Below are 24,508 nucleotides of genomic sequence, written 5' to 3'. Positions count from 1 at the left end.
AAAACGTCCTTTTGGGCAGGGGGGAGCTGCTGAGCAATTCTGTCTGGCCATCATCAATGCAATGGCAAGGCAAGTGATGTCACTTGCCTTGCCATTCTGAAATGGCCTGTTCAGACACGCCCATTCTGAAAATCTCTGAAATGAGAATGAATGACTGAATGTTAAAAAAAAATACTTTTTGGGGTACAAGAGACACTGGGGAGCCCAAAAAATACCCCCCCCCCCCAAAAAAAATGAAATTCATGGTGTGGCCCCTTTAAACCCTATACACTTCATTGTGCGTCGATAGCAAAAACAGCCGCTCTACAAGTTCACAACGCGTCTTGTAATCGTCTTTTTCGCGGAATGTTTGTCTATTTTCGCCTATTATAACATGATAGGGTTTGTGTAGGTTTAACCCATTCAATACGGGAACGCATCTCTGTCATTTTAGATGTCTTCGGCTATTTAAAAAAATAGCAGATCTACAAGCTCATAACGCGGCACCGAGTGCCGCGTTATGAGCTTGTAGATCTGCTATTTTTTTGAAAAATCGTGAACATTTGCGCAAATTGTTACAAATGCCTTCTAAATCCCAAAAGTTTTTTGAAAAAAACTTGTGTTGTTATATCATTGGTTCTCAAACTTTTTCATGTCAAGGACCCCCATAATTATGTTTTGAGTTAAAATCTGAGTTAAAATCTTTAACAAAAATATATATATATGTTCAAAGATTTGCACACATTTTCACGATTTTTCAAAAATAGCAGATCTACAAGCTCATGCAATTTTTTTGAATAGCCAAAGAAATCTTAAAATGACACAGATGCGTTCCCGGTCTTAAAGGGTTAAGTAATAACTCCATAAAAATCTATAGACAAGCTCTGCATATTCTTTGGCAACAGCTCTGCAGTACTGAACCAGTACTTCTAAAGAAGCTTCTGCCCAGCAAAGGGACTCGTGTCCCTCCACGCTCCAAGGTGACAAGTCTTCTCTGATAGGTGACCGTTTTCTTATAGGTGACAGTCATCTGCTACGTCTCGCCAAGTAGCTTCCGCAGGTTTCTTTGTACCTATAGGTTAAGAACAAGACACGTACATGACATGTGAAACAACCAAACTCCCATGTTTTGACTTTGAAATTGACGTATTGAAGTATTACATTACATTACAGTCATTTAGCAGACGCTTTTATCCAAAGCGACTTACAATAAGTGCATTCAAGATAGGTAGGCAAGGAAACTACTAATCACCAGAAGTCTTAAGTGCATTCTCTTCTAAAACAAGCAACTAAGAGTATACCTAGCGCTAAGGTAAAAGTGCAATATATCAACTACCTACTTTCTTAAACAGACGAGACAAATAGGAAAATCAAATGTGCAAGAGCTAAATCAAATACGTGTATTGAATAAACAAGATCCAATAAGACAAGAGCTCGTACAACTAATTGACAACAAGTAGGCAAGGCAAAGAGGAAGGGTCAGGGTAGTGTTTCCTGAAGAGGTGGGTTTTCAGCCTGCGGCGAAAGATGGGCAGTGACTCTGCTGTCCTGACATCAGTGGGGAGTTCATTCCACCACTGTGGGACCAGAACAGAAAAAAAGCTGTGACCGTGTGTAGATCGGCCAGAAGGATCACTGAGCGACGAGGCAACCAGTCGCCCCGAGGCGGCAGTGGTCGGGCAGGGGTGTAAGCCTTGACCTTACCTGGAGGTGAGAAGGAGCTGTTCCTTTCACTGCCCTATAGGCTAGCACCAGGGTCTTAAACTGGATGCAAGCCGCTATACAGTAAGTATAAATCAAGGCTTGCCAAAAAATAGTGTCCTGGTATTAAGACGTTTGAGAAGCCCTGGGTTCAAATAACGTTTTATCCATATTGGGCATAAAAAGGACAGACGGACAGATACAGAAACTCCATATATAGGCATAAAAGAGACACAAGACATCATTCCTGGGGTAGTTCAGTGCCCAATGGCCACCGGTCTAGTAGTATTTAATTAACAAGCTTGGTTTTGGGGGAAAAGGTCCTATTGAAACAGCTGAACTACTGTCCTTTCATGCATGGCGGCAGGATGTGACATTAAATGTGACCTATACAAACCTTTTCTTGTATAAACAGGTTGGAAGACAATGTAACACACCTTTTCGAACAAGTCAGTAGGCAGTGTAACAGTTCAGTGGACAGGTCGGTAGACAGTGTAACAAACCTTTTCTAGCGTAAACAGGTTGGTGGACAGCTCTCCATACATCTGTGCGTTGAAGTCGGCCTGCGACCTGTGCTTCACCACGTTTCTACAACGAGACATGGACTCAATTAGCATCCACACTCATAGCTTTTCATGTGCCTTTTGGTGTGCCTACAACAACAGCTACACCCAATATAGTCTCGCGTAGCCAGACCCAACTGAAAATGAAAAACAGCGACCTCTGCTGTTTGTTCTATGTCTGTTGGGTCTGGCAGGAAGCAAACGAAACACCAGTGCGCAAGGAAACCGGGGTTTGTGTCTGCCTTCAGCGCATCACTTCCGGTTGGTGCGACTATGTTTTCATTCCCACTAACAATATTTATACACGGAACACTAACACAACTTCTCCCAGAGAACATGGATGGTTTTGGTTATAAGCCCACTTGTTTCTATGATGAAAGAGTAAGTTAAAATGTGAATATCTTTCCGTGGTTTTGTCTGCTCCGAGGACGCTATTGTCAAATTAGTTTTGGTTAGTTTCGAGGGGGGAAGGGTGGACGGACACGTGAATCCCGCCCACTACATTTGATTGGGTAAAGCGCGGCCTGCTTCCTGATCTGAAGGCACACCCACTTGAAACCAATGCGCACGGGTTGTCAACACGGCTACCGACAGATTCCAACGCAGAGCAGAATCTGTTCTTGAGAGATTACACCCAATAGGCTCTATTCACAGCAGCCATATTATGAAGACATTCACAGGTGTTACCAATGATACTAATGAAGGCTCTGTTCCATTCTGGTCAAACAGAGTCAGGGTGCTGATATTGTGCATGTTGGCTCACTGGAAACACTCTGTTACACCAGTGGGTCTACAGTTGGGGTCCAGGGACCCTCATGGGCTTCCAAATGGCCCCTTACAGGTGTGTAACTCTGAGAGTGTACAAATGGAACCAAATGGACCCGTAAGGGTCCCGTAAAGTGTGATACACTAAATGGAACAGAGCCTTCATTAGTATCATTGGCAACACCTGGGAAGGAAGTGATAATATGGCTGCTGTGCATAGAGCCTATTAAATGAAATTGGAATATTGCTTAAAATAATAACAATGATACACATTCTACAGGATATAACAACAGTTTTGACAAATTGTAGTAATGGTAAAAAATATATATAAATGGATGCACCCAGTTTCTGAGTTAAAAGATGCACTACGTAACTTTCCTCTTCTACCCCGGATTTGAACCCGGTTTCCAGCGCAAGTGCTGAAATGTTTACCATTGTGCTAATAGAGCCTGCCTGCTTGCTCGGGGGATAAATTGAATCTTGATCCATCAGGTCAAACTTCGTGTCAGATCTGGTGTCTAGGAGAGACATGACCTTTGACACGATTTAAATGTCTCAATAGAAGAGCAGGGAGACAAAATACAACCACCCCAATTCACCCCAATTAACATACTCTACCATACAGATTGGACAAAATCAAAATGTATTCATTAAAGGACGACTTCACCCATTTTCAACCTATCTTCATATAATTGGTCCTCACTAATACTCAATGACAAAATGGTACAATGTTTTTCTACTCAGTCTGTGTCTCAAAGGAGGGCTGTGGATAGTCCAGAAACCCTAAGTTTCTGGACAGGATTTTCTAAGCAGGATTTTTTTCCCCCAACAAGATTTCACATTTTCGGGCGGTGCAACCGCCCCTATATGTGAGGTTTGGACCCCCACCCATTCACCCCCCCAACCCTGCGCTGTGATTGGCCACCATTGTACCCCCCTAACCCTGCACCGTGATTGGCCACCGTTGTACACTGGTTGACTCTATTCAGGACTGTGATTGGCTAGTGAAACACATGACACATGTGCAGTCCTATAAATAGGACTGTGCACTTAAAAAAAAACACATTTATGTTTTTTTTTAAGTGAATCACCCACTGTGATGACCACTGTGACCACACCGCCCACTTCCCACTGGGTGTGATTTTTTATTACATTTTTATTAACGCGAGAACAATGGCTTCTATTATTGCATTGTAACTTTCCAGGAATACAATTTCTTTTTTTTATCATGAGCATTAGTGAGGACCAATTATATGAAGATAGGTTGAAAATGGGTGAAGTCGTCCTTTAAACAAAGTTACATAGTGCCGTTTGAAATTAAAATTCAATTTCACAAAAAAGATGATACCTCAATATTTCAACATACATTAAGTTCAGAGAACATCTTACTCAAGAAATACATACTCTCCCATGGAAACCAGTGAGTTTAGTCTCTGCTCCAGAGCCACTATCTTGAAGGCCATGTAACAGGAGGACACCAGCAGAACACTGACTCTGCAAAGACACACAAAAACTAATAAACACCAACAGAACACTGACTCTGCAAAGACACACAAAAACGAATTAACACCAACAGAACACTGACTCTGCAAAGACACACAAAAATGAATAAACACCAACGGAACACTGACTGTGCAAAGATGCACAAAAACACATTAAGAACATTGAAGCAGGGCTGTCACGATTACGATTAATTGTCACTCAAATAATTGCGATGAACGATTTAATTGTGTGTTTGGCATTGGAACATATGAATTTATTTATTTTTTCTGTTTGCCATTTAGGCTTCGTAATAAAAAAGTTCCACAGTGCAGATATGACAACTTAAATATATACAAATAAATTAAATACATATTTAATCATTTTATACAGAAATAGCTGATCAACAAGCTTTGAAAGCTTGTAGATCTGCTATTTCTGCTATTTTTTATATTCGGAAATGTGTGAAAATGTTTCAGCATGGAAACGTTATGACGATTATGCAAGTGAAGTGGTTGCGTCGCGTGTGTTGTTGTTGTGGGGAGATTTCAGTAGCGACTGCGTGGTGTTGCTTTCGGTTTGGCTCGGCGGTGGTCGGTGGTGGTGCTCACGCTAAAGGGTACAAAATGGTGTACCCGATGTTGTCCGGCTTGCGGTGTTTCGGTTGCGCTCAGCGGTGGTCGGCGGTGACGCTAGGGAACAACATGGTCGACCCGTAATGTTGTGAGTTTGTGCTGGCCGCAATTAATTATGCTCCGAGGAGGCAAATGTGTGGTGAGCAGTGAAAAGTAGCCTACGCCATCCGTAAATTAATTGCGCGCGTTGTGGCTTGTGTTGTTAGTGACATGTGATATATTGTTGTTGTGTTTAGTGCGAAACAATGACATGGGAAAATGATGGCTTTTCATCTCTCCAATGTAATATAGGATTGTGACAGGCCTACATTGAAGTCCCAAAGTTAGTGGCCACAGATCTGTCCCACATGCCTAAATGATGGAAATTCCCAGACAGTCATACATGTGAGTGGTCTGAAAAGTGCAATAATAATCCGGTATCTAAACACATAATAATAAAGGTTACTCACAAGAATAAATAGATTAGCAGAAGGGTGTGTAGAGACATGGGCTGTGCAGATTTATCTTTGTGCGTGGTCTTCACCGGCCCTATGAGTGAATGAAACAATTAGAACACTTAGTAACACTTTACTTAAAGGTTGGTTTTATAATACATCATAAATCACATTTATAACGTACTATAATGCACTTATAAGACGTAACACGTTTATAATTATGCATGACAACAACAAGGTTTGCAAAGTATAGTAAGTGCTGGTCGTAATGCATTGTAATCTCAGCGGAACAGCACATTGCAACCATAGCTTAGTTTTGATTGAAAGATTGAATACTTCATTAACAGTTTGCAAGGGCACGGTGGCACAGATTTAAACCAAAATAATGCTAAAAGGATGACCCAGATAAGCCCTCAGGGCCAATAAGGTCCTGCGTATTAAATTCATCGAGACATTTAAAGACAAACAATAATGTACACTAATATGCAAAAGAAAACAAATCATATATATAAGTAGTAATAAGAAAGAAAGATATGTACAGTAAACAGTTGGGGGGGCATTTCCGGGGGTTACATGGCGGCTTTCCGACATGTCGCCTTTCCGACGTTAACGAACCCTATACCTAACCCTCACCCTAACCGCACGCGGAAGCCACTAGTCGGAGTGGCGAGATGTCGGCATGGAAGACGGTTACCATTTCCGGGGAGTGTGAAAGACAGTGTTGTGTTTCTGTGCAGTCATGTCATGCCTATAGTAACCCATTCGCTCCGCCGGGACCAAAAGCACTTCTGAACGATGAAGGAATCATTCCGAATCATTTGAACCGATCTCTGTCGTGAGCATGAACGAGATGATTCGAACGATAATTCCCATCACTAGTTGAGGGAACATAGGTCCCATTGATTGACATTATTTCACCCTCGGTAAACACGAGTGTGTTTGTTGATGGTACCATTGTGCAGAGCGTGTCCGTGCTTAAGGTTCATTATTGAACCCGTTGGTAAACAGAGTGTAGGTGTAGCTGGTACCATTGTGGTTAGGGCTGTGCAGGTGAACGTCCGCGTGGACCGACATCTCTCCATTCTTCATAGTGTTCAGGAACTGGTCCTGCAGGCCCGCAAAGTCTGATCAAACACAGAAGAATAAACAGAACGTGACTTACACTGGCGTAGAGCTTGAGTCAACATTTTCACAACACACTGTACACTGTCTGTAAATAGCAGTGTTGATTTCGTCGACTAAAACTATGACGGAACATTTTCGGCGACTACCTTTTTTCACTGACAAAAACTAAATAAAAACTAAGCTATGATGACTAAAACTAGGACTAAATATACTGACTATTTCGGCAACAAATAAAAACTAGACTAAAATGTTAGTGAGGGACTAGTGGAGAAGAGATCCAGTAGAACTAAAAGACAAGTCATTTCATGTTTGGTTGCGCTCGGGTGTTGCGCTCTGAAAATAGCGGCTCTGCAAGCTCACAACACGTCGCAGCGCGACGCGTTGTGAGCTTGTATATCGGCTATTTTCAGCATGCAACCAAGTGTAAAATCAGCCATTATGACGCCATCAAGGCACCGCCAAAATACATTTCAGTCGACTAAATCAACTGTAGATTTAGTCGACTATAATCGTATGATATTTAGTCAACTAAATGTAGACTAAGACTAAAACTTTTCAGATGACTAAAATATGACAAAAGCTAAATGGAATTTAATTCAAAAGACTAAACTAAATCAAAATGTGCTGTCAAAATCAACACTGGTAAATAGTACCGTGTCACTCAAGCAAGTTAAATACTGAAGAAATCATTAAACCGACTGGACTGTTTTTGTCCCACTTATCTTACGGCCTTGTTGCTAAAATATAACTTTCCTTTCTTTAACCAGTTATATGCCACTTGAATACAGATATAAACCGATATACTTGGTCATACAACGGATAGTGAAAATAGCAAATCTATAAGCCCACAAGTTTCATTTGTAACTCGGTTATATGGCCCTAAATAGGGTCATAGGGCCCTACACAGTGCGCTAAGGCCGTAAACAGAGTCATAAGGCCCTACACAGAGTCATAAGGCCCTACACAGGATCATATGGCTCTACACTCAGTGTCCTAAGGCTCTACCACAGAGACATAAGGCCCTACGCAGGGTAATAATGTGACACAGACCTGCCATTTTGTCATAATCTGGGGTCTGGGATCCAGAACTGCTGCTCTCCATCAGGTCTTGTTGTCTCTGATGAACCACTCCATCCAGGTCGCACAGGTCTGCAGTGAAATCCTACACACGCAGATAAAAACACACACACACACACACACTTCACATCAGTGTTGATTTTGACAGCTAATTTTTATTTAATTTTAATCATATTTTAGTCATCTGAAATGTTTTAGTTTTTGTCTAGTTTTAGTCGACTAAATATCAGAAGATTATAGTTGAATAAATCTACAGTTGATTTAGTCGACTAAAATTATATATTTTATATAATTATAATATTTTTGCGAGGCTTTGATGGCGTCGTAATGGCTGATTTTGCACTTGGTTGCATGCTGAGCGCAACCAAACATAAAATGACTTTTAGTTCTACTGGATCTCTACTGCACTCGTCCCTCACAAACATTGTAGTCTAGTTTTTTATTTGTTGACGAAATTGTCAATATATTTGGTCTCAGTTTTAGTACATCGTAGCTTAGTTTTTGTCATAGTTTTAGTCGACAAAATCAACACTGCTTCACATGTTATTCACAGACTGTTATGGAGCAGAAAACAGCTATTTTTGAGTGTTTTTAAAAGGAGAGGTTAAGTGTGTCTGTGTGTTTTATACATATTGAACCAAAGAAAAGTATTAACAAGAGCTTGTGACTAAATAATAACTACATTGAATTCATTGGAACACAGGATATTTCCCCCCCCCCATTTCCTGAAAAGTAATGGTTGTAGACATGAAAAGTTTCCACCAGAAAGCAACGACATGGAGCACTTCTAGTCCCCCTAACGGTGCTCTAAAGCTACTTCAGACGGATTTGCAAAGAGACTAAACCATACACACGGTAAACACGCCCTGTGCAATAACATCCTGTTAACAAGGTGTGTGTGTGTGTGTGTGTGTGTGTGTGTGTGTGTGTGTGTGTGTGTGTGTGTGTGTGTGTGTGTGTGTGTGTGTGTGTGTGTGTGTGTGTGTGTGTGTGTGTGTGTGTGTGTGTGTGTGTGTGTGTGTGTGTGTGTGTGTGTGTGTGTGTGTGTGTGCATACAGACCAGAGGAAGTGAAGAATGGCAGGTCTCTCTGAAGCTGTTCTCACAGGAGGAAACTGTGAGACTGATGCTCTCTGGATTGTTACCCTGAAAGAACAACACGGTCCATCAAACACATTCTAAACCAGGGGTCTTCAACAGGGGGTCCGGGACCCCTAGGGGGTCCTCAGAGCTACTACAGGGGGTCCGCCAAATCTTTGCGCGATATATATATCTTTTTTTATCGTAACCACTTGAACCCTAGCATCCCCTTTTCCGAGGAGAACTTAGGTGTGGAGGGAAAAAAGAGCAGACTAAGTAAAAAAAAAAAAATCCGAAACACAATTTTATACAATATGGAGTAGGGGGTCCCTGCTTTATCTCTCTCTCAGCTAGGGGGTCCTTGGCCTGAAAAGGTTGAAGACCCCAACCTTTTTCATGTCAAGGATATATATTTTTGGCTACGGATCCCCATTTGAAAATAAAATTGTTGTTACAATGTTTCAAACATATTCCAAAATGATGACAACATTTCTATTATATATATTTTTTATAGCAGATCCACAAGCTTAACAACGTGTGAGCTTGTAGATCGGCTTTTTTCAAATAGCCGATATATAGTGTTAAACTGTTCAAATCGGTTAAACTGATTTTCGATGCTACCCAGGCCCAGCATATTAACACATTTTGCTGGGGACCCCCTGGACCCTCCTCAAGGACCCCTGGGGGTCCCCGGACCCCACTTTGAGAACCACTGGCCCATGGAACAGATTTAAACACTTTCAACCTGGCTGCCAGCCCTATTCTGAGAATAATACATTAAAAAAAACAAATGTATACAGTATATAACAAAAATAGCAGATCTACAAGCTCACACAAGTCACATGTTGTGAGCTATTCGTCATGCAACAAAGTATATAGGGCTTAAAGGGGCACTTCCAACCTATCTTCATATAACTGTTCCTCACTAATGTGCATTATAAGATGGCACTACTTCTGTCCACTCATCTCGTAATTTCTTACATTTCAAACTTTCTTTTAATTTTGTTTTTGGATTCATGTCAGAACAATTGATTCTTTATCAGCATGTCAACTTTACGGGAAAGAGAAAGACTAGTTTCTATTACTTGGAATCATTGGTAGGCAGGTGTCTGAACTGTCCACAGCCCTCCTCTGAGACACAGAGTGAGTAGACAGAAATAGTGACATCTTATAATGAGCATTAGTGAGGACCAATTATATGAAGATAAGGTTGAAAATGGGTGAAATTCTCCTTTACGTGGTTAGCAGTAACAAATGGCATCTGAACTCGTTCACATTTGACACAATCGGCATCTAAATTATGTTGACAATTACATCACAGACAATCTATCTTGGACATTGTTTAATCAATGCCTCAATTGTTTTTTTTTTTATCAGAACTGTATTAATTAACCATAAATAAACAAAATAAATAATTAGAACTGCAGACACTACAGTCTACTCAGGGAACTGTAATTACAATGAAATCCCTTTAAATTATGCTTGCCTGACATTTCCTAGATTTTCCACAGTATGAACAAATTACATTTATTTTACACATTTAATTTGCATCTATCTTCACAAAATGTTATGAGTGTAAGGAAATCACAAACAGATAGCTGTGTCTTTTTGAATTATAACTATCATTCAAAATGGACTGTCACTACGGACCCCCAGCTGCGGCTCAAGACTGTGACTGTGGACCGGGCCTCTCCATGGAGCACGGCCGATGGATTTCTACTACACTACACTATACCACTACACTATACTGTATATTATCTTAACTCATTCACTGCCAGAATTATTTCTGGCGCGTTTGAACACTGCCATATTTTTCATTGAAAAAAAAAAAGTACTCAGGAGCCGAGATACAGAATTTTAAAGTTTTAAGTTAACAAGGAAGTGGATGGGAGTCTATATCTTCGAAAAATCATATCTCCTTGGTCTTTGGGTCAAAAAAAATAAAAAAAATCTAAAAAATAAAAAATAAAAAATAAAAAATATTTTTTATTTTTTTTATTTTTTAAAAAGTCGTTTTAGTCGTTCTAGGCAGGCATGGCTTATGGACAGAAGTCGTTTTAGTCGTTCTAGGCAGGGAATGAGTTAACATTCTTTTATTATACCATTATATACTGCATACACATTATTGATGTACTATATTATATTATCATATACTATCTTACACTATTATATGTGCTACTATTGTTATTGTTACTACTTGCACTGTATCTCTTTCTGTCTCTCCCTCTCTCTCTCTTCTTTCCCCCCGACGCGGTCGAGGCAGAAGGCCGCCACCCTAGAGCCTAGGGTCTGCCTGACGTTTCTTCCAGTTAAGCGGGAGTTTTTCGTTGCCACTGTCGCAAAATTGCTTGCTCAGGGTGGGATGTCGGGTCTCTTCTCTACATGTAAAGTGTCTTGAGACAACTTGTTGTGATTGACACTTTAATAAAATTGAATTGAATTGAAATTACAATGGTCAGAATTGTAATTGTCTGCAAATGAATATTGAAATGGTTATTTCACCACAAAAGCATAACTTATTTGCCATCATAACAGCAAATACTTTTGGTTGTAAAAAAACATAAAAATACGAAATATTTCTTGATATCCTGCATTGATTGATTAGGATTGTTTGTACTTTAGTGTAATTATATAAAGTCATAAGAATAAACAGAACTTACGTCTAAATGCACGCAGATGGAGTTCAGAAGTTTGTAGGTGGTGTCTCGAGAAAGGAACGACACAAAAACGTGCTGGAAAACAATGTATACAAAATGGTAAATAAATGGTGCATTTATATAGTGCCTTTATCACACACACACACCCACCCACCCACCCACCCACACACACACACACACACACACACACACACACACACACACACACACACACACGGCAGAGGAAACCATGCAAGGCACCAGCCAGCCAGTCAGCAGTTAGGGGTTCAGTGTCTTGCTAAAGGACACTTTTTTTCCTGCTTAATTTTGTTTCAGTGTTTCGACTGAAAATGATTTGGTTCAGGACCCTAAAAGTTGGTTCGGAACTGGAACCAAAACGTACTTTCTTGCCCTGAACTGGGAACAAAAGTGGTTGATATAAACAGTGGCAAAGGCAAGCAACAAAAAAAAACATCATTAACCCATTAAGACCGGGAACGCATCGGTGTCCTTTTGAGATTTCTTTGGCTATTCAATATATAGCAGATATACAAGCTCATAGCGCGGCACCGAGTGCCGCGCTATGATCTGTTATAAAAAGCGTGGAAAATGTGTGCAAATCTTTGAATATACATATATTTAAAGCAAACATTTGTAACTCAAATCTTTGCTTCTGAGGATTCTACAAATGTCTTCTACCAACAGTTTTCCTGGTCTGATCTGTGTCACTTTAGATTTCTTTGGCTATTCAAAAATAGCATATTTTTGAAAAATCGTGAAAAAATATTTTTTTGATTTTTTTCAAAAAACTGTTAGGATTTTTAAGAATCGCCTCAGGTCTTAATGGGTTTAACTGGTGGAAACGGTTCCGTAATAGCACCAAGGATCTAGAACGGAAACCAGTTCTAGTACCAAAGTTCTTTGGGTGGAAATAAAGGGGCCTCTGGACACTAACCCAGAGGGAGCCAGCGATCGAACTGGGAACCTTCAGAATTCCAAGTGCCAAGCGGCCGCTCTACCTCCTGAGCCACTGCCGCCTGCTGGTCTGGTGTATTTTTGTCAAAGGAACAAAAAAAGCCAGAAGTCTTGTCTTACCCGCTCACATGTAGTTGCGATCACCAGGGCGTTTGGAACTAAAATGGCCGTCTTAGTCTTTTTGATAAGAGTCACCGAGCGCACTGGAATTGCAATCTGGGAAAAGTAAACATTAAGGTTATTATTGACAAGTATATGCTTTCGTATGATCACAATCTACAAGAAATTAATGAACACTGAATGTATTAAAGGGGATGTAAGCAGTGGTGAAAAGTAACTAAGTACATTGACTCAAGTACTGTACTTAAGTACAATTTTGAGGTATTTGTACTTTACTTGAGTATTTCCAATTTCCAATACTTTCACTTCTACTCCACTACATCTCAAAGGCAAATATTGTACTTTTACTCCACCACAATTGTTTGAAAACTTTAGTTACTTTTCAGATATAAATTATTATATTATAAAACATACATTAACCACTTTAGCCCTATTTTATACCTAGGCTATTTGAAAATAGCCGATCTACAAGCTCACAACGCGTCGCAATGCGACAGTTGTGAGCTTGTAGATCTTTTTTTAAACGTTTGGCAATTCTGGCACTCAATTGTACTACCTATGAGTATGTAAAAGAACAGAAACGAATAAACAAAGAATATTTCTATTTTATGTTGTTATTTTATGAGTTTTTTCCACAGAAAACAAAAAGTGCTTAGGAAGCGAGATACAGCCCTTTTCATTTCTAAGTTAAACAAGGAGTGGATGGAGCTGCAAATCTTCAGATGATGATATCTTGGGTTCTGGACATGTTTTTCAAAAAAAAAAAAAGAAAAACGTCAAACACGTCATTGGCACGTTGAGCCATAGCGGCAAAACACGTGAAACGCGTTAATGGCACTCAATGAGTTAATAGGCAGAAAACACATTGTGAGGTCAGGATACCAACCAACTTGATCCACTCATTGTATCTGAACTCATTCAGATACAGTGCAAACAAGTAAAATGGGTAAAGTGATGAAACAAAGAAATGAGAAGACAAAATTGGAACTGGAACACTATAAAACTGAAGCTGATGAGTTGGTTCTCTCTCCTGATTGAATGAAATTGTATTTTATGTTTACGAAAGAGCTGGAGAGACGTGGAGACCCCCTGTTACTGAACAAACACTATCGCATTAGATGGCTCTAACTTTTTAACACAAGGATTTTGTTTTAAAACAAACTTACAGCTACTTTAATCTTCTAAAGTAGCATAATCCTACCTTGGTGTCTCTGCCAAACACTTTAGAATGGAAGCAGATCCAGTTGTCAGAAAGAAACATTTTCCCCTGATACAAAATGTCTTTCTGTAGAGCGCACGTATAGCCTGGTGGGAACACACATTGATTTAGATTTGATTAAACACATCGTTGCCGTCTGGCAGAAACCTTGTATCTGCATCTATTTTTTTTGGGGGGGGGGGGGGGTAAATTAAAGCCCTATTTCATCATACTACTGTGTCACACAAAAGTAGCAAAAATTGCACATCTACAAGCTCAGAACATGTCGCGATGCGACACGTTCTGAACTTGTAGATCTGCTATTGTTTCTACTTTGTTTTGTTATTATTTAGTCACAAGAGCTTGTGACTAAATAATAACTACATTGTATCTATTGGAACATGTTTTGTTCGTTGTTGTTTTTTCACTTCCTGAAAAGTAACAGTTTTGGACATTTTAACACTGATGACATTTTTACAGTGAAGTAAAAAATATAACTTTCAAATGTTTTTTGCACTTACTTTGTTTTAGAAACTCATCTTCGCTTAATTCCTTGAATAACTTATGATACTGTGCGTTTGTCTTTGATATCTAAAAAAAACACAGAAACATATTACATAACCATGAACCCTGGCATCCTGGATCTGACCTTTGCACAGGCTACCTTTCCCCCTTTCAAATGTTCACATACTTTGTACACGTTGCATATAAACAGTCCAATATTCACTTACATTTCAGCTTAGAGACACATGCTTTATGCACAGCAGCCATATTGGACAAAAATTGGGCCCCTTCCTTATTTCCTTCACAGGTATTACCAATGATTCTAATGAAGGCTCTGTTCCATTTAGTGTAGCACAGTGGTTCTCACACTTTTAAATTTCAATAACTCTGAGAGTGTACAAATGGAACCAAATGGACCCGGGAGGGTCCATTTGGTTCCATTTGTACACTCTCAGAGTTACACCCCCTCAAGGAACCATGAGGGTCCCTGGACCACACTTTGAGACCCACTAGCGTTTCTAGTGAGCCAACATGCACAATATCAGCACCCTGCCTCTGTTTGACCAGAATGGAACAGAGCCGTCATTAGTATCATTGGTAACACCTGTGAAGGAAGTAAGAAGAGGCCCAATTTCTCTCCAAAATGGCTGCTGTGCATAGAGCCTAGGGGTGGGGAAATTAATCGATTCAGCAATTAATCGCGATTCGGACATGCGCGATTATAAATCGATTCATAAATGTCAAAAATCGATTTTTTAATATAAAAAATATATATTATATTTTACACATTATGTTAAAAAAAATCAGTTTCATCCACTTCCTTTTTCCCTCAACCTTGTAGAACCCAACATGCTGCCATATGCTGGCTTTGAATCCCGAAGGGGCCGTTCGAATTCGTTTTTCTGTCATATTTTCCCTTGTGTTGTGTCTCATGAGTTTGTTTAGAGAGAAGCGCGTCCACGTGTGTGCACGTTTGCAGTGTGCGTCAGGATTAAAATGTCCGGTATGGCGCCACAGCGCAGTCGCAGATTAGTTCCCCCCTTTCGCGGATGGAGTGAAAGGGGGGAACTATTATGAGACTGCGCTGTGGCGCCGTACCGGACATTTTAAGGTGACGCACACTGCAAACATACCCACGCGCTTCACTCAAAACAAACTAGCTAAACAAACTTATGACGACACACCGAGACACACAAGAGAAAATATGGCAGAAACACCGAGAGAAGCAAGAGAAAATATGACAGAAAAAACAATTCGACCGGCTCCTTCGAAATTCAAAGCAAGCGTATGGCAGCATTTTGGGTTCTACGAGGTAGAGGGAAAAAAAGAACTGGATAAAAGTCACACCGTGTGCAAGTTATGTAAAGCCAAAAATGCATATTGTGGGAACACGACTAACATCAGGAACCATATTCAACGCTGGCACCCTGAGTTGGGAGAAGAACAGCCAGTTGTTGCTGCAACCCAAACAACGATCCCAGACACGTTGACAAAGCTGCCCATACATTCGCAAAAGGCGCAGCGAATTACAAAGTCCATCGGGGCTTTTATTGCCAAGGATTTGCGTCCATACTCAGTCGTTGAGAACGATGGATTCCGCGCTATGTTGCGCACTTTGGAGCCACGGTACGTCGTCCCGTGTCGGTCAACCATTAGAGATACAGTCATCCCCGCAATGTACAACGATACCAAAGACATAGTTTTAGAGTCTCTAAAAAAAGCAGAAAGGGTTGCTATAACTACGGATGCGTGGACATCGGTTGCCACAGATTCCTTCATCACCATAACTGCACACTTCATCAGTGACGAGTGGCAGCTCATCTCTCATGTACTCCAAACAAGGAGAATGACAGAGCAACACACAGGAAAAAACCTGAAGGAGATGTTAATAAAAGCAGGAGAAGAATGGCAGTTCAGTACAGATCATTTGGCTATAGTTACTGATAATGCCACAAACATGGTTTCTGCAGCTCAAGAGGGCAAATTCCTGCACGTAAGGTGTTACGCCCACACCCTAAACCTGGCCTCTCAGCGAGCACTGAAGCTGCCCCTTATCGTTAAGCTGTTGGGGAACATCAGGCGAGTGTCAACATTTTTCCACCGTAGCACCATTGCTAAACACCAGCTTGAGGTAAAGCAGAAGCAACATGGTTTCAAGAAAACAAAGAAGCTCAAAACAGATGTGTGCACCAGATGGAACAGTGCCTATGAAATGGTGGAGAGATTTCTGTTGGTACAGCCTTCAATCACCGCTGCCTTGCTGTCACCTGAGGTGAGAAAGAAGGAGTCAGACATTGCCATCTTCAGCACTGCAGATATCTCTAATGCAGAAGCATTTGTCCAGGCCATGAAGCCGATGTTGGATACCACAACAGTCATGTCAGAGCAGAAAAACCCCACCATCTCACTGATTGCTCCTTTACATGCACAACTGATTCAGGACACAGGATATGCTTCTGGACAATCATCACTGGTCAGGGACATAAAGCAGGCCATCAATACAGACCTCAAGAAGCGGTACACCACTGAGGAGGAGAAAAACACACTTCACACAGCCTCTGCTGTTGACCCTCGGTTCAAGAGCCTGCCTTTCCTTTCTGAGGAGGAGAGAGTGGCTGTGTATGGAAGAGTGGTTGCTGAGGCCGCCTCACTAGAGGTAATTCTGCCATTTTATGTAAAAAATGTATCTAAAAAATATACATCATTGTTTAACTTATCCAAATGTACAAAACATATCATTTTTTGACATTTAATATAAAAATAGCTTTGTGTTTTGTTTACCCATCTGTCACTTTAGATTTCCTTGGCTATTCAAAAATAGCAGATATACAAGTTCATAGCGCAGCACCGAGTGCCGCGCTATGAGCTTGTAGATCTGCCATTTTTGAAAAATCTTGACTTTTTTAATAGATTTTTTTCAAAAAACTGTTAGGATTTAGAAAACATTTTTAAGAATCGCCTCAGGTCTTAATGGGTTAAGTTAAAATGTGTGTATTGAAGATATTGACATTGTTAATTAAAATGAAATGTGTTTATCTATTCTTCTCATTGAGTTTGTGTTCACCTGTTCTTCTCATTTTTTACTGTTATCCTACAGCAAGTGGTGAGAGTTGAAGAGGAGGAAGACCCAGAGCCCGACTCTGAGAGAGAAGACCCAGAGACCGATGAAGAAGAGCCTGCTCCCAAAAAAAGGGCACCCTTATCTCTGCTAGAGAATCTGCTGGGGGAGACCTTCAGAGAAACTACATCAACGCAGCCTGTGTCAGCGTATGCCAGAGCTGAGGAGGAAGTGGCCAGGTACCGCTCTGTTCCATCACTCCCTCTCAAAGGGGACCCTCTCAACTGGTGGAGGAAGAATCAGGAGGATCTTCCTCTGCTTGCAAAGTTGGCTAAGAGATATCTGTGCATTCCAGGCACCAGTGTCTCCTCAGAGAGAGTCTTCTCTACTGCAGGGGACATTCTGACTGCACAGAGGAGCACCCTCAAGCCAAAGCATCTTGACCAACTTCTGTTCTTAAACAAGAACATGCACTAACTTCCATGTATTCAATGGCATGGCAGGATTTTGGTTGAGGTCAGAAGAACCCTGAATTGTCTTCATTAGAAAAAAAGGTGCTTTGTTTATTCAGGGATTTAATGTTCAGTTACTGAAGTGTCATTAAGGAAGCTTGGGGTCAGTTATTTGCAGTTTGTTTGCACAACAGGAGCATTTGGTTTACAGTATTTCTTTATTTGTTAATATTGACATCTTATGTCATTAATATTATTGTTTTGAATGTTGGTACAGAATTTATTATTTTTTAAAGAAAGCTGCTAAATGTTTTGTATTTTGTTCTTTATTACATTGCTAATTGCACACAGTAGCAGTGTTTTTGGTTGGTCATCAGAATATTGAGCAGCCTTTGTTTTGTATAAGTCAGTATTATTTTCCAATTAATGTTCAGTTACTGAAGTGTCATTAAGGAAGCTTGGGGTCAGTTATTTGCAGTTTGTTTGCACAACAGGAGCATTTGGTTTAAAGTATTTCTTTATTTGTTAATATTGACATCTTATGTCATTAATATTATTTTTTTGTTTATTGAATGTTGGTACAGAATTTCTTTTTTTTTTAAGAAAGCTGCTAAATGTTTTGCATTTTGTTCTTTATTACATTGCTAATTGCACAGAGTAGCAGTGTTTTTGATTGGTCATCAGAATATTGAGCAGCCTTTGTTTTATATAAGTCAGTATTATTTTCCAAAAAATGACTGTTGGGTTTCTGCAATTGTTCATGACATGTTGGCAAACATAACCTTCCACACATCTCTTCCATTTGTTTTTATTTTCAATAAAAGATAATGGAAGTAAATGAATATGTTTTCATTATGGGTCATTAGAAAGCACTTTGTTTATTAGTCGCACAGTGAGGGGGAAATAAATCATGTATTGGAATCGCAATGAATCGGGAATCGCAGGAATCGCAATAATCGCAATAATCGCAATAATCGCAATTTAATTGAATCGTAGCGCTCAGAATCGGAATCGAATTGAATCGTCAGGTACCTGGCAATTCCCGCCCCTAATAGAGCCTATTGACAAGTCTCATTACCTGGTTGGGTTGGACCTTCTTCCGTTCCAGCTTCCTTTCACCGTCACTTGGAACTAGAATGGGTGAAAGCTGCTCCGCGTGTCTAGATCTGAAAATAACAACACAAAGATAATATTAATAACTTATTAGCACAATGACTACATCCATAATTATCAAATCAAAGATAACACAAATATATTGTTCTATTAAACAAGTAAATATATGTACAGACTAAATGTTATTGTCAGAACAGTCCTCCCATTGAGACTAGTCTAAATGTCCTAACAACATACAACACGGTTTAAAGGAGGAGTTCACCCAAAAAATGACTTATTTTCTATCAATTACACACCCCATGAAGCCTGATTTCATGGATTTATTTTTGTTTTTGTGGCATTCCTAAAACATTAATTTGACGACCGTGTGTATTTCCGGTAGGAGACACAAATAATCTACTTTGTGTCTACCGGATACATTAGCCGGTAGGAGACGGGAATCAAATTATTAGTTTAGGAATGCGACAAAACCAAAAAATAATCCATGGATTCAAGGCTTCATAAGGTGTGCAATTGATAGAAAATAAGTCATTTTTTGGGTGAACTCCTCCTTTAAGTTGTTAATGCACGTACAATATTTATTGGATTTGATTTAATTTAGCTTTAAACATAAAAAGAAAAACCTGTGGAGATAACTTCAAGAAGCATCCATAGACTGCAGACAAAGAATGGCTTCCCAAAACAAATCCAATACAAATTTGCTGCCCATAAATGGCATAAATCATTGGTTCTCAGAGTGGGGTCCGGGGACCCCCAGGGGTCCTTGTGGGAGTTCCAGGGGGTCCCCAGTTAAATGATGGATAGTTAGGAACCAAATGGACCCTTTTGGGTATGTAACTCTGAGAGTGTACAAATGGAACCAAATAGTACAAATGGTTCCATTTGCCCACTCTGGGGTCCCAGAGATAGAAATGCCATTAAATGGAGGTCCGTAGCCTAATACATGTCAAACTGGGGGTCCTTGAAATTAAAATGGTTGATAATCACTGCTAGAGCCGTAAAAAATCTTCTCTTATGGGGGTCCCTGGCATATCTTTTCAAATGGGGGTCCGCGGGCTAATAAGAGTAAATTTGGGGGTCCTTGACATGAAAAAGTTTGAGAACCACTGGCATAAATCAAATGATTTATGGGCATTCTTTGGGCAAGGTTGTTCAACATGGTATAGGCTAAACTACTGCATGAATTGAGTAAATAGCGTGCAGATATATCAAACAGGATGGACATTAGCACACTGTAGTCCTACAGTGGGAGAGGGGGTAGAGCAGCCGAATCACAAAGTTCCTGGTTCGATCCCCGGCTCCCCCTGGGTTATTGCCGAAGTGTCCTTGAGCGAGACACTGAACCCCTAACTGCTCCTGATGAGTAGGTTGGTGTCTTGCATGTTTTTTTGTCTACACAGGCCGTGTGTCAATGTGTGTGTGTCAATGGGTGAATCTAATGCACACGGTAAAAGCATTATGCTCCATTGCGTGATGGTTTTGCGCGCAGAGCCTGAGAATAGCAGACGTAGAAGCTCACAACGCGTCGCATCCGCAATGCATTGGGACCTTGTAGGTCTGCTATTCTCGGCGCGCGACTAAAGCGTGAATCAGGTTTAAAGTGCCTTGGATAAAGGCGCTACGGTATATACTGTACGTAAATGCACCACTTACCATTTACAGTAGGTCTAGTGCAGTGTTGATTTTGTCGACTAAAACTATGACGAAGAATGTACGTCGACTGCCTTTTTCCACTGACGAAAACAAAATAAAAACTAAGCTATGATGACTAAAACTAAGACTAAATATATTGACAATTTCGTCAACAAATAAAAACTAGACAGTTGGGACTAGTGGAGAAGAGATCCAGCAGAACAAAAAGACAAGTCATTTAATGTTTGGTTGCGCTCTGAAAATAGCCGATCTACAAGCTCACAACGCGTTTTGAGCTTGTAGATCGGCTATTTTCAGCATGCAACCAAGTGTAAAATCAGGCATTACGACGCCATCAAGGCACCGCCAATATACATTTTAGTCGACTAAATCAACTGTCGATTTAGTCGACTATAATATTGTGATATTTAGTCGACTAAAACTAGATGATGGATAGTTAGGAACCAAATGGACCCTTATGGGTCTGTAACTCTGAGAGTGTACAAATGGAATCCAACCCAACCAGGTAATGAGACTCGTCAATTATGAAAACTAGGACAAAGCATGTGTCCCTAAGCTGAAATGTAAGTGAATATTGGACTGTTCTATGGGAACGCAAACTAGTTAAAACTAGTTAAAAACTAGATAAAAACTAGATAAAAACTAGATAAAAACTAAAACTTTTCAGATGACTAAAATATGACTAAAACTAAATTGAATTTTATTCAAAAGACTATGACTAAAACTAAATCAAAATCAACTCTGGTCTAGTGTCACTGGCTGGCCCAGTACTGGACTAAGTTCAGCTGAAACCCGGCCAAACACTGACAGGTTTTGAGACAGAGTAGTGTGCAGCCTACTTCACCTCAGGGGGGATGACGTCTTCCTCCTGGTCTCTGGAGGCTGTGGCTCTGTGTCCGTGGGGGTCTGGGGGTCCCTGGACGCCTGGGAGTCTCTGTCTCCTCCCTGCAGCCTGGCCCCGTTCCTCCACTGTCTGTCCTCTCCTCCATGCTCTGTCTCTGGTCTGAACACACACCATGATTCACTGTGAGACAGACTTATTACCCTGATTCACTCACAGGTTATTATGTCTTATACCTGACTCACTGGCACACATCCGTATTACCCTGATTCACTGATACAGCCTTATTACCCTGATTCACTCACAGGTTATGTCTTATACCTGACTCACTGGCACACATCCGTATTACCCTGATTCACTGACACACAGCCTTATTACCCTGATTCACTCACAGGTATGTCTTATACCTGACTCACTGGCACATATCCGTATTACCCTGATTCACTGACACATGGTCTTATTAGCCTGATTCACTGACACAGCCTTATTACCATGATTCACTGTCTGACCCAGCCTTATTACCCTGATTCACTGACATATAGCCGTATCACCCTGATTCGCTGACACACAGCCTTATTACCCTGATTCACTGACACATGGCCTTATTATCCGATTGATTCACACACAGCCTAATTACCCTGATTCGCTGACACGTAGCCTTATTATCCGATTCACTGACACACAGCCTTATTACCTGATTCACTGACACACACACAGCCTAATTACCCTGATTCACTTACACGTAGCCTTATTACCCTGATTGAATGAATGAACCATTGTAAAGCGCCTTGAGTAAGTTTGAGTACTTAGAAAAGCGCCATAAAAATGCAATTCATTATCATTATTCACTGACACACAGCCTTATTACCCCGATTCACTGACAAATAGCCTTATTACCATTACAAAACATTGAACAGGTGACTGACAGATTTCCAGTTCTTTCAATATTCGACAATTGTCAGAATCAATAAAAAAAACTACATTTTGATAACAATGAATGACTAAGACCTCAAACAATCTACTTCTTCAGCCTGAATGTGTAAACAGTCAACCATGGATAAGATTGAGACAGCTGTCTGTCTGGTAGGACAACTACTGGACTGGTTGACAAGTAGGCTTACTAGGCTAGTACTGCCTGAAGCTCATACGTGCAATATACCCCCCTCTAGCATGAGAGGTAGAAGTTTGCGTTCAGGGTAGGACATGAAAACTGTGCATTGCGGCTTTAAATCAGATTATGCAGTAAAGCCACAACAGAGAGAAAGCTGTAAGCTGTTTATCATAAAAACATTGAACAGAGGACACACACACACACACACACACACACACACACACACACACACACACACACACACACACACACACCATGTTATAATAATGATGAATGACAAGAGCCAAAACAACTTCTCCAGCTTGAACAACCATATGGTTTATAAAGGAATTCTGCTTGGGTTTAAAAGCCCCTCTCTCTCTCTCTCTCTCTCTCTCTCTCTCTCTCTCTCTCTCTCTCTCTCTCTCTCTCTCTCCTTGTGTAAAGAACTACTACCATGCCACGTGTCTCTGTATATAAACATACATGATATGTGTGTGTTGTACATTATCGTGTAGGCTTAGGCTGCATAAACATTAAACATACGAAAACGAGCCCAAAATAAGCGACTAGGATACAGCTATTTACAACAACAAAAACAACAACAGGTCATTTTGGAACATTTCCAAAAATGTTTGAGAAACACTGGTTTAAGCAAGCCCAAATAAGCAACTACATTTTAGAAACAAAAAACCGCAACCACCACACATTTAAAGCACGTCGCTTATAATGAGCAGACATGGCAACACTGACAGAGAGACAAAAGCAGCGATTCATTTTATATGTATATTGCGAAAATAGCAGCAGATCTACAAGCTCAGTCACAAGCGTCGCGTCCCACTTGTAGATCTGCTGTTATTTTCGGCGAGTGACACCGCCGTAATAAAGTGTATATCAAATTGTTAAAGTTGGACGGCAGGGCCTTTGAAGTTTGTTTTAAACAGTGGTGTAAATTAAGTAAATTTACTCAAGTACAGTGTACTTAAACACTTTTGAGCTATTTTTTACTTAGTTTACTGGATAACCTTCAGTACTTTAACTTCTACTCCACTTACAACATCTCTGGCAAATATTGTACTTTTACTCCACTACAATTATTTGAAGACTTTATCCAGGTAGCAAATCATGTCAGATTTCTAGTGTGACTAGTTACTAGTTACTTTGTAGATTTTGATTATTATTACAAAACATACATTAACCACTTCAGCCCAATTTCGGCCTTGTAGATCTGCTATTTTCAAAAGATTTTAATAAATTTGAAAACTTGTGAAATGGGGACATTCTGCATCATGAGATTGCGACTAATTTCTACTTTTGGTACTTTAAGATGCCAATACTTTTGTACTTTTACTCAAGTACATTTCGATTATCGGCGGAACTTACTTAACAGATCTACATTGCGGTATTTATACTTTTACTCAAGTAAAACAATGTGAGTACTTTTCCCACCACTAGAAGTTTTGTGTTAAACTCACATCGACTGAATCCCAACCAGTTTGACGTGAGACTTTGTTGCAAGTTGCTGTTGATCAGATGTCGATATGATCAGTATCGATCTGTTGTCCTGCTGATCGCTCATCGATACCATCGCCCTTTCATTGATCCGATCTATAGATTATGGATGGTAAACAATAACAACAACAACAACAAAACAACAAGGCTTTCTTTGCTGCAGCAGGGAGATTTTTTTGGGAAGGAGGAGAGGATCAGCGTTGCCAGATTTTCCGAGAGAAATAAGCAACCTAGTCTAGGAAAACAAGCCCAAAAGAAGCAACTTTAGATCAGAATTAGAATCAATCAGGTTTATTGTCACATCACAGGTGGGTGGGTGAAATTCGCTTTCGTGTATAGTTCCCATGTTCCCAATGATTGATTGATTGATTGATTGATTGATTGATTGATTGATTGATTGATTGATTACTTTATTAACAGTTTGTAGGCTTTGACTTTTTTACAGCCACCGTTATGCTCTTTTAGATCGGTTTTGAAGGAGAATCATAATCAGAATCAGGTTTATTGTCACATCACAGGT

The 24,508-nt window shown here is 40.2% G+C and overlaps 1 protein-coding gene across 3 annotated transcripts; it reads right to left on the bottom strand.

Moving 5' to 3' along the window:
• Nucleotides 1-550: 550 nt before the first annotated feature.
• LOC311037136 (GRAM domain-containing protein 2B-like) lies at nucleotides 551-24,161 on the bottom strand. 3 transcript variants are annotated; one of them, XM_084046226.1, is made up of 14 exons: nucleotides 23,952-24,161; nucleotides 21,390-21,548; nucleotides 18,858-18,945; nucleotides 14,287-14,356; nucleotides 13,769-13,872; nucleotides 12,568-12,663; nucleotides 11,497-11,568; nucleotides 8,819-8,902; nucleotides 7,732-7,843; nucleotides 6,585-6,680; nucleotides 5,572-5,650; nucleotides 4,398-4,502; nucleotides 2,184-2,268; nucleotides 551-1,051 (listed from the first exon to the last, which is right to left on the bottom strand). In XM_084046226.1, exons 1-14 carry the CDS (start codon nucleotides 24,062-24,064, stop codon nucleotides 1,013-1,015), a joined length of 1,302 nt encoding a protein of 433 aa, XP_083902352.1. In that variant the 5' UTR covers nucleotides 24,065-24,161; the 3' UTR covers nucleotides 551-1,012. The 3 variants fall into 3 exon arrangements, with proteins under 3 accessions (XP_083902352.1, XP_083902353.1, XP_083902354.1); XM_084046227.1 differs by having other exon boundaries at nucleotides 4,413-4,502; XM_084046228.1 differs by lacking the exon at nucleotides 11,497-11,568.
• Between the last annotated feature and the right edge of the window lie 347 nt (nucleotides 24,162-24,508).

Source organism: Gymnoscopelus microlampas (assembly GCF_963454915.1).
Source record: "Gymnoscopelus microlampas genome assembly, chromosome: 21".
NCBI lineage: Eukaryota > Metazoa > Chordata > Actinopteri > Myctophiformes > Myctophidae > Gymnoscopelus > Gymnoscopelus microlampas.
Note: the sequence above shows the minus strand (reverse complement) of the source record. Positions and strands in the feature narration are given on the sequence as shown.

Excerpts from the sequence above, each read along its gene's own strand:
- LOC311037136 (XM_084046226.1), bottom strand. The coding sequence starts at position 24,064 with ATGGTATCGATGAGCGATCAGCAGGACAACAGATCGATACTGATCATA. Across the intron at positions 21,549-23,951 it reads CTGGTTGGGATTCAGTCGAT|ACCAGAGACAGAGCATGGAG; the intron begins GTGAGTTTAACA and ends GTGTGTGTTCAG. Across the intron at positions 18,946-21,389 it reads AAGACGTCATCCCCCCTGAG|ATCTAGACACGCGGAGCAGC; the intron begins GTGAAGTAGGCT and ends TGTTATTTTCAG.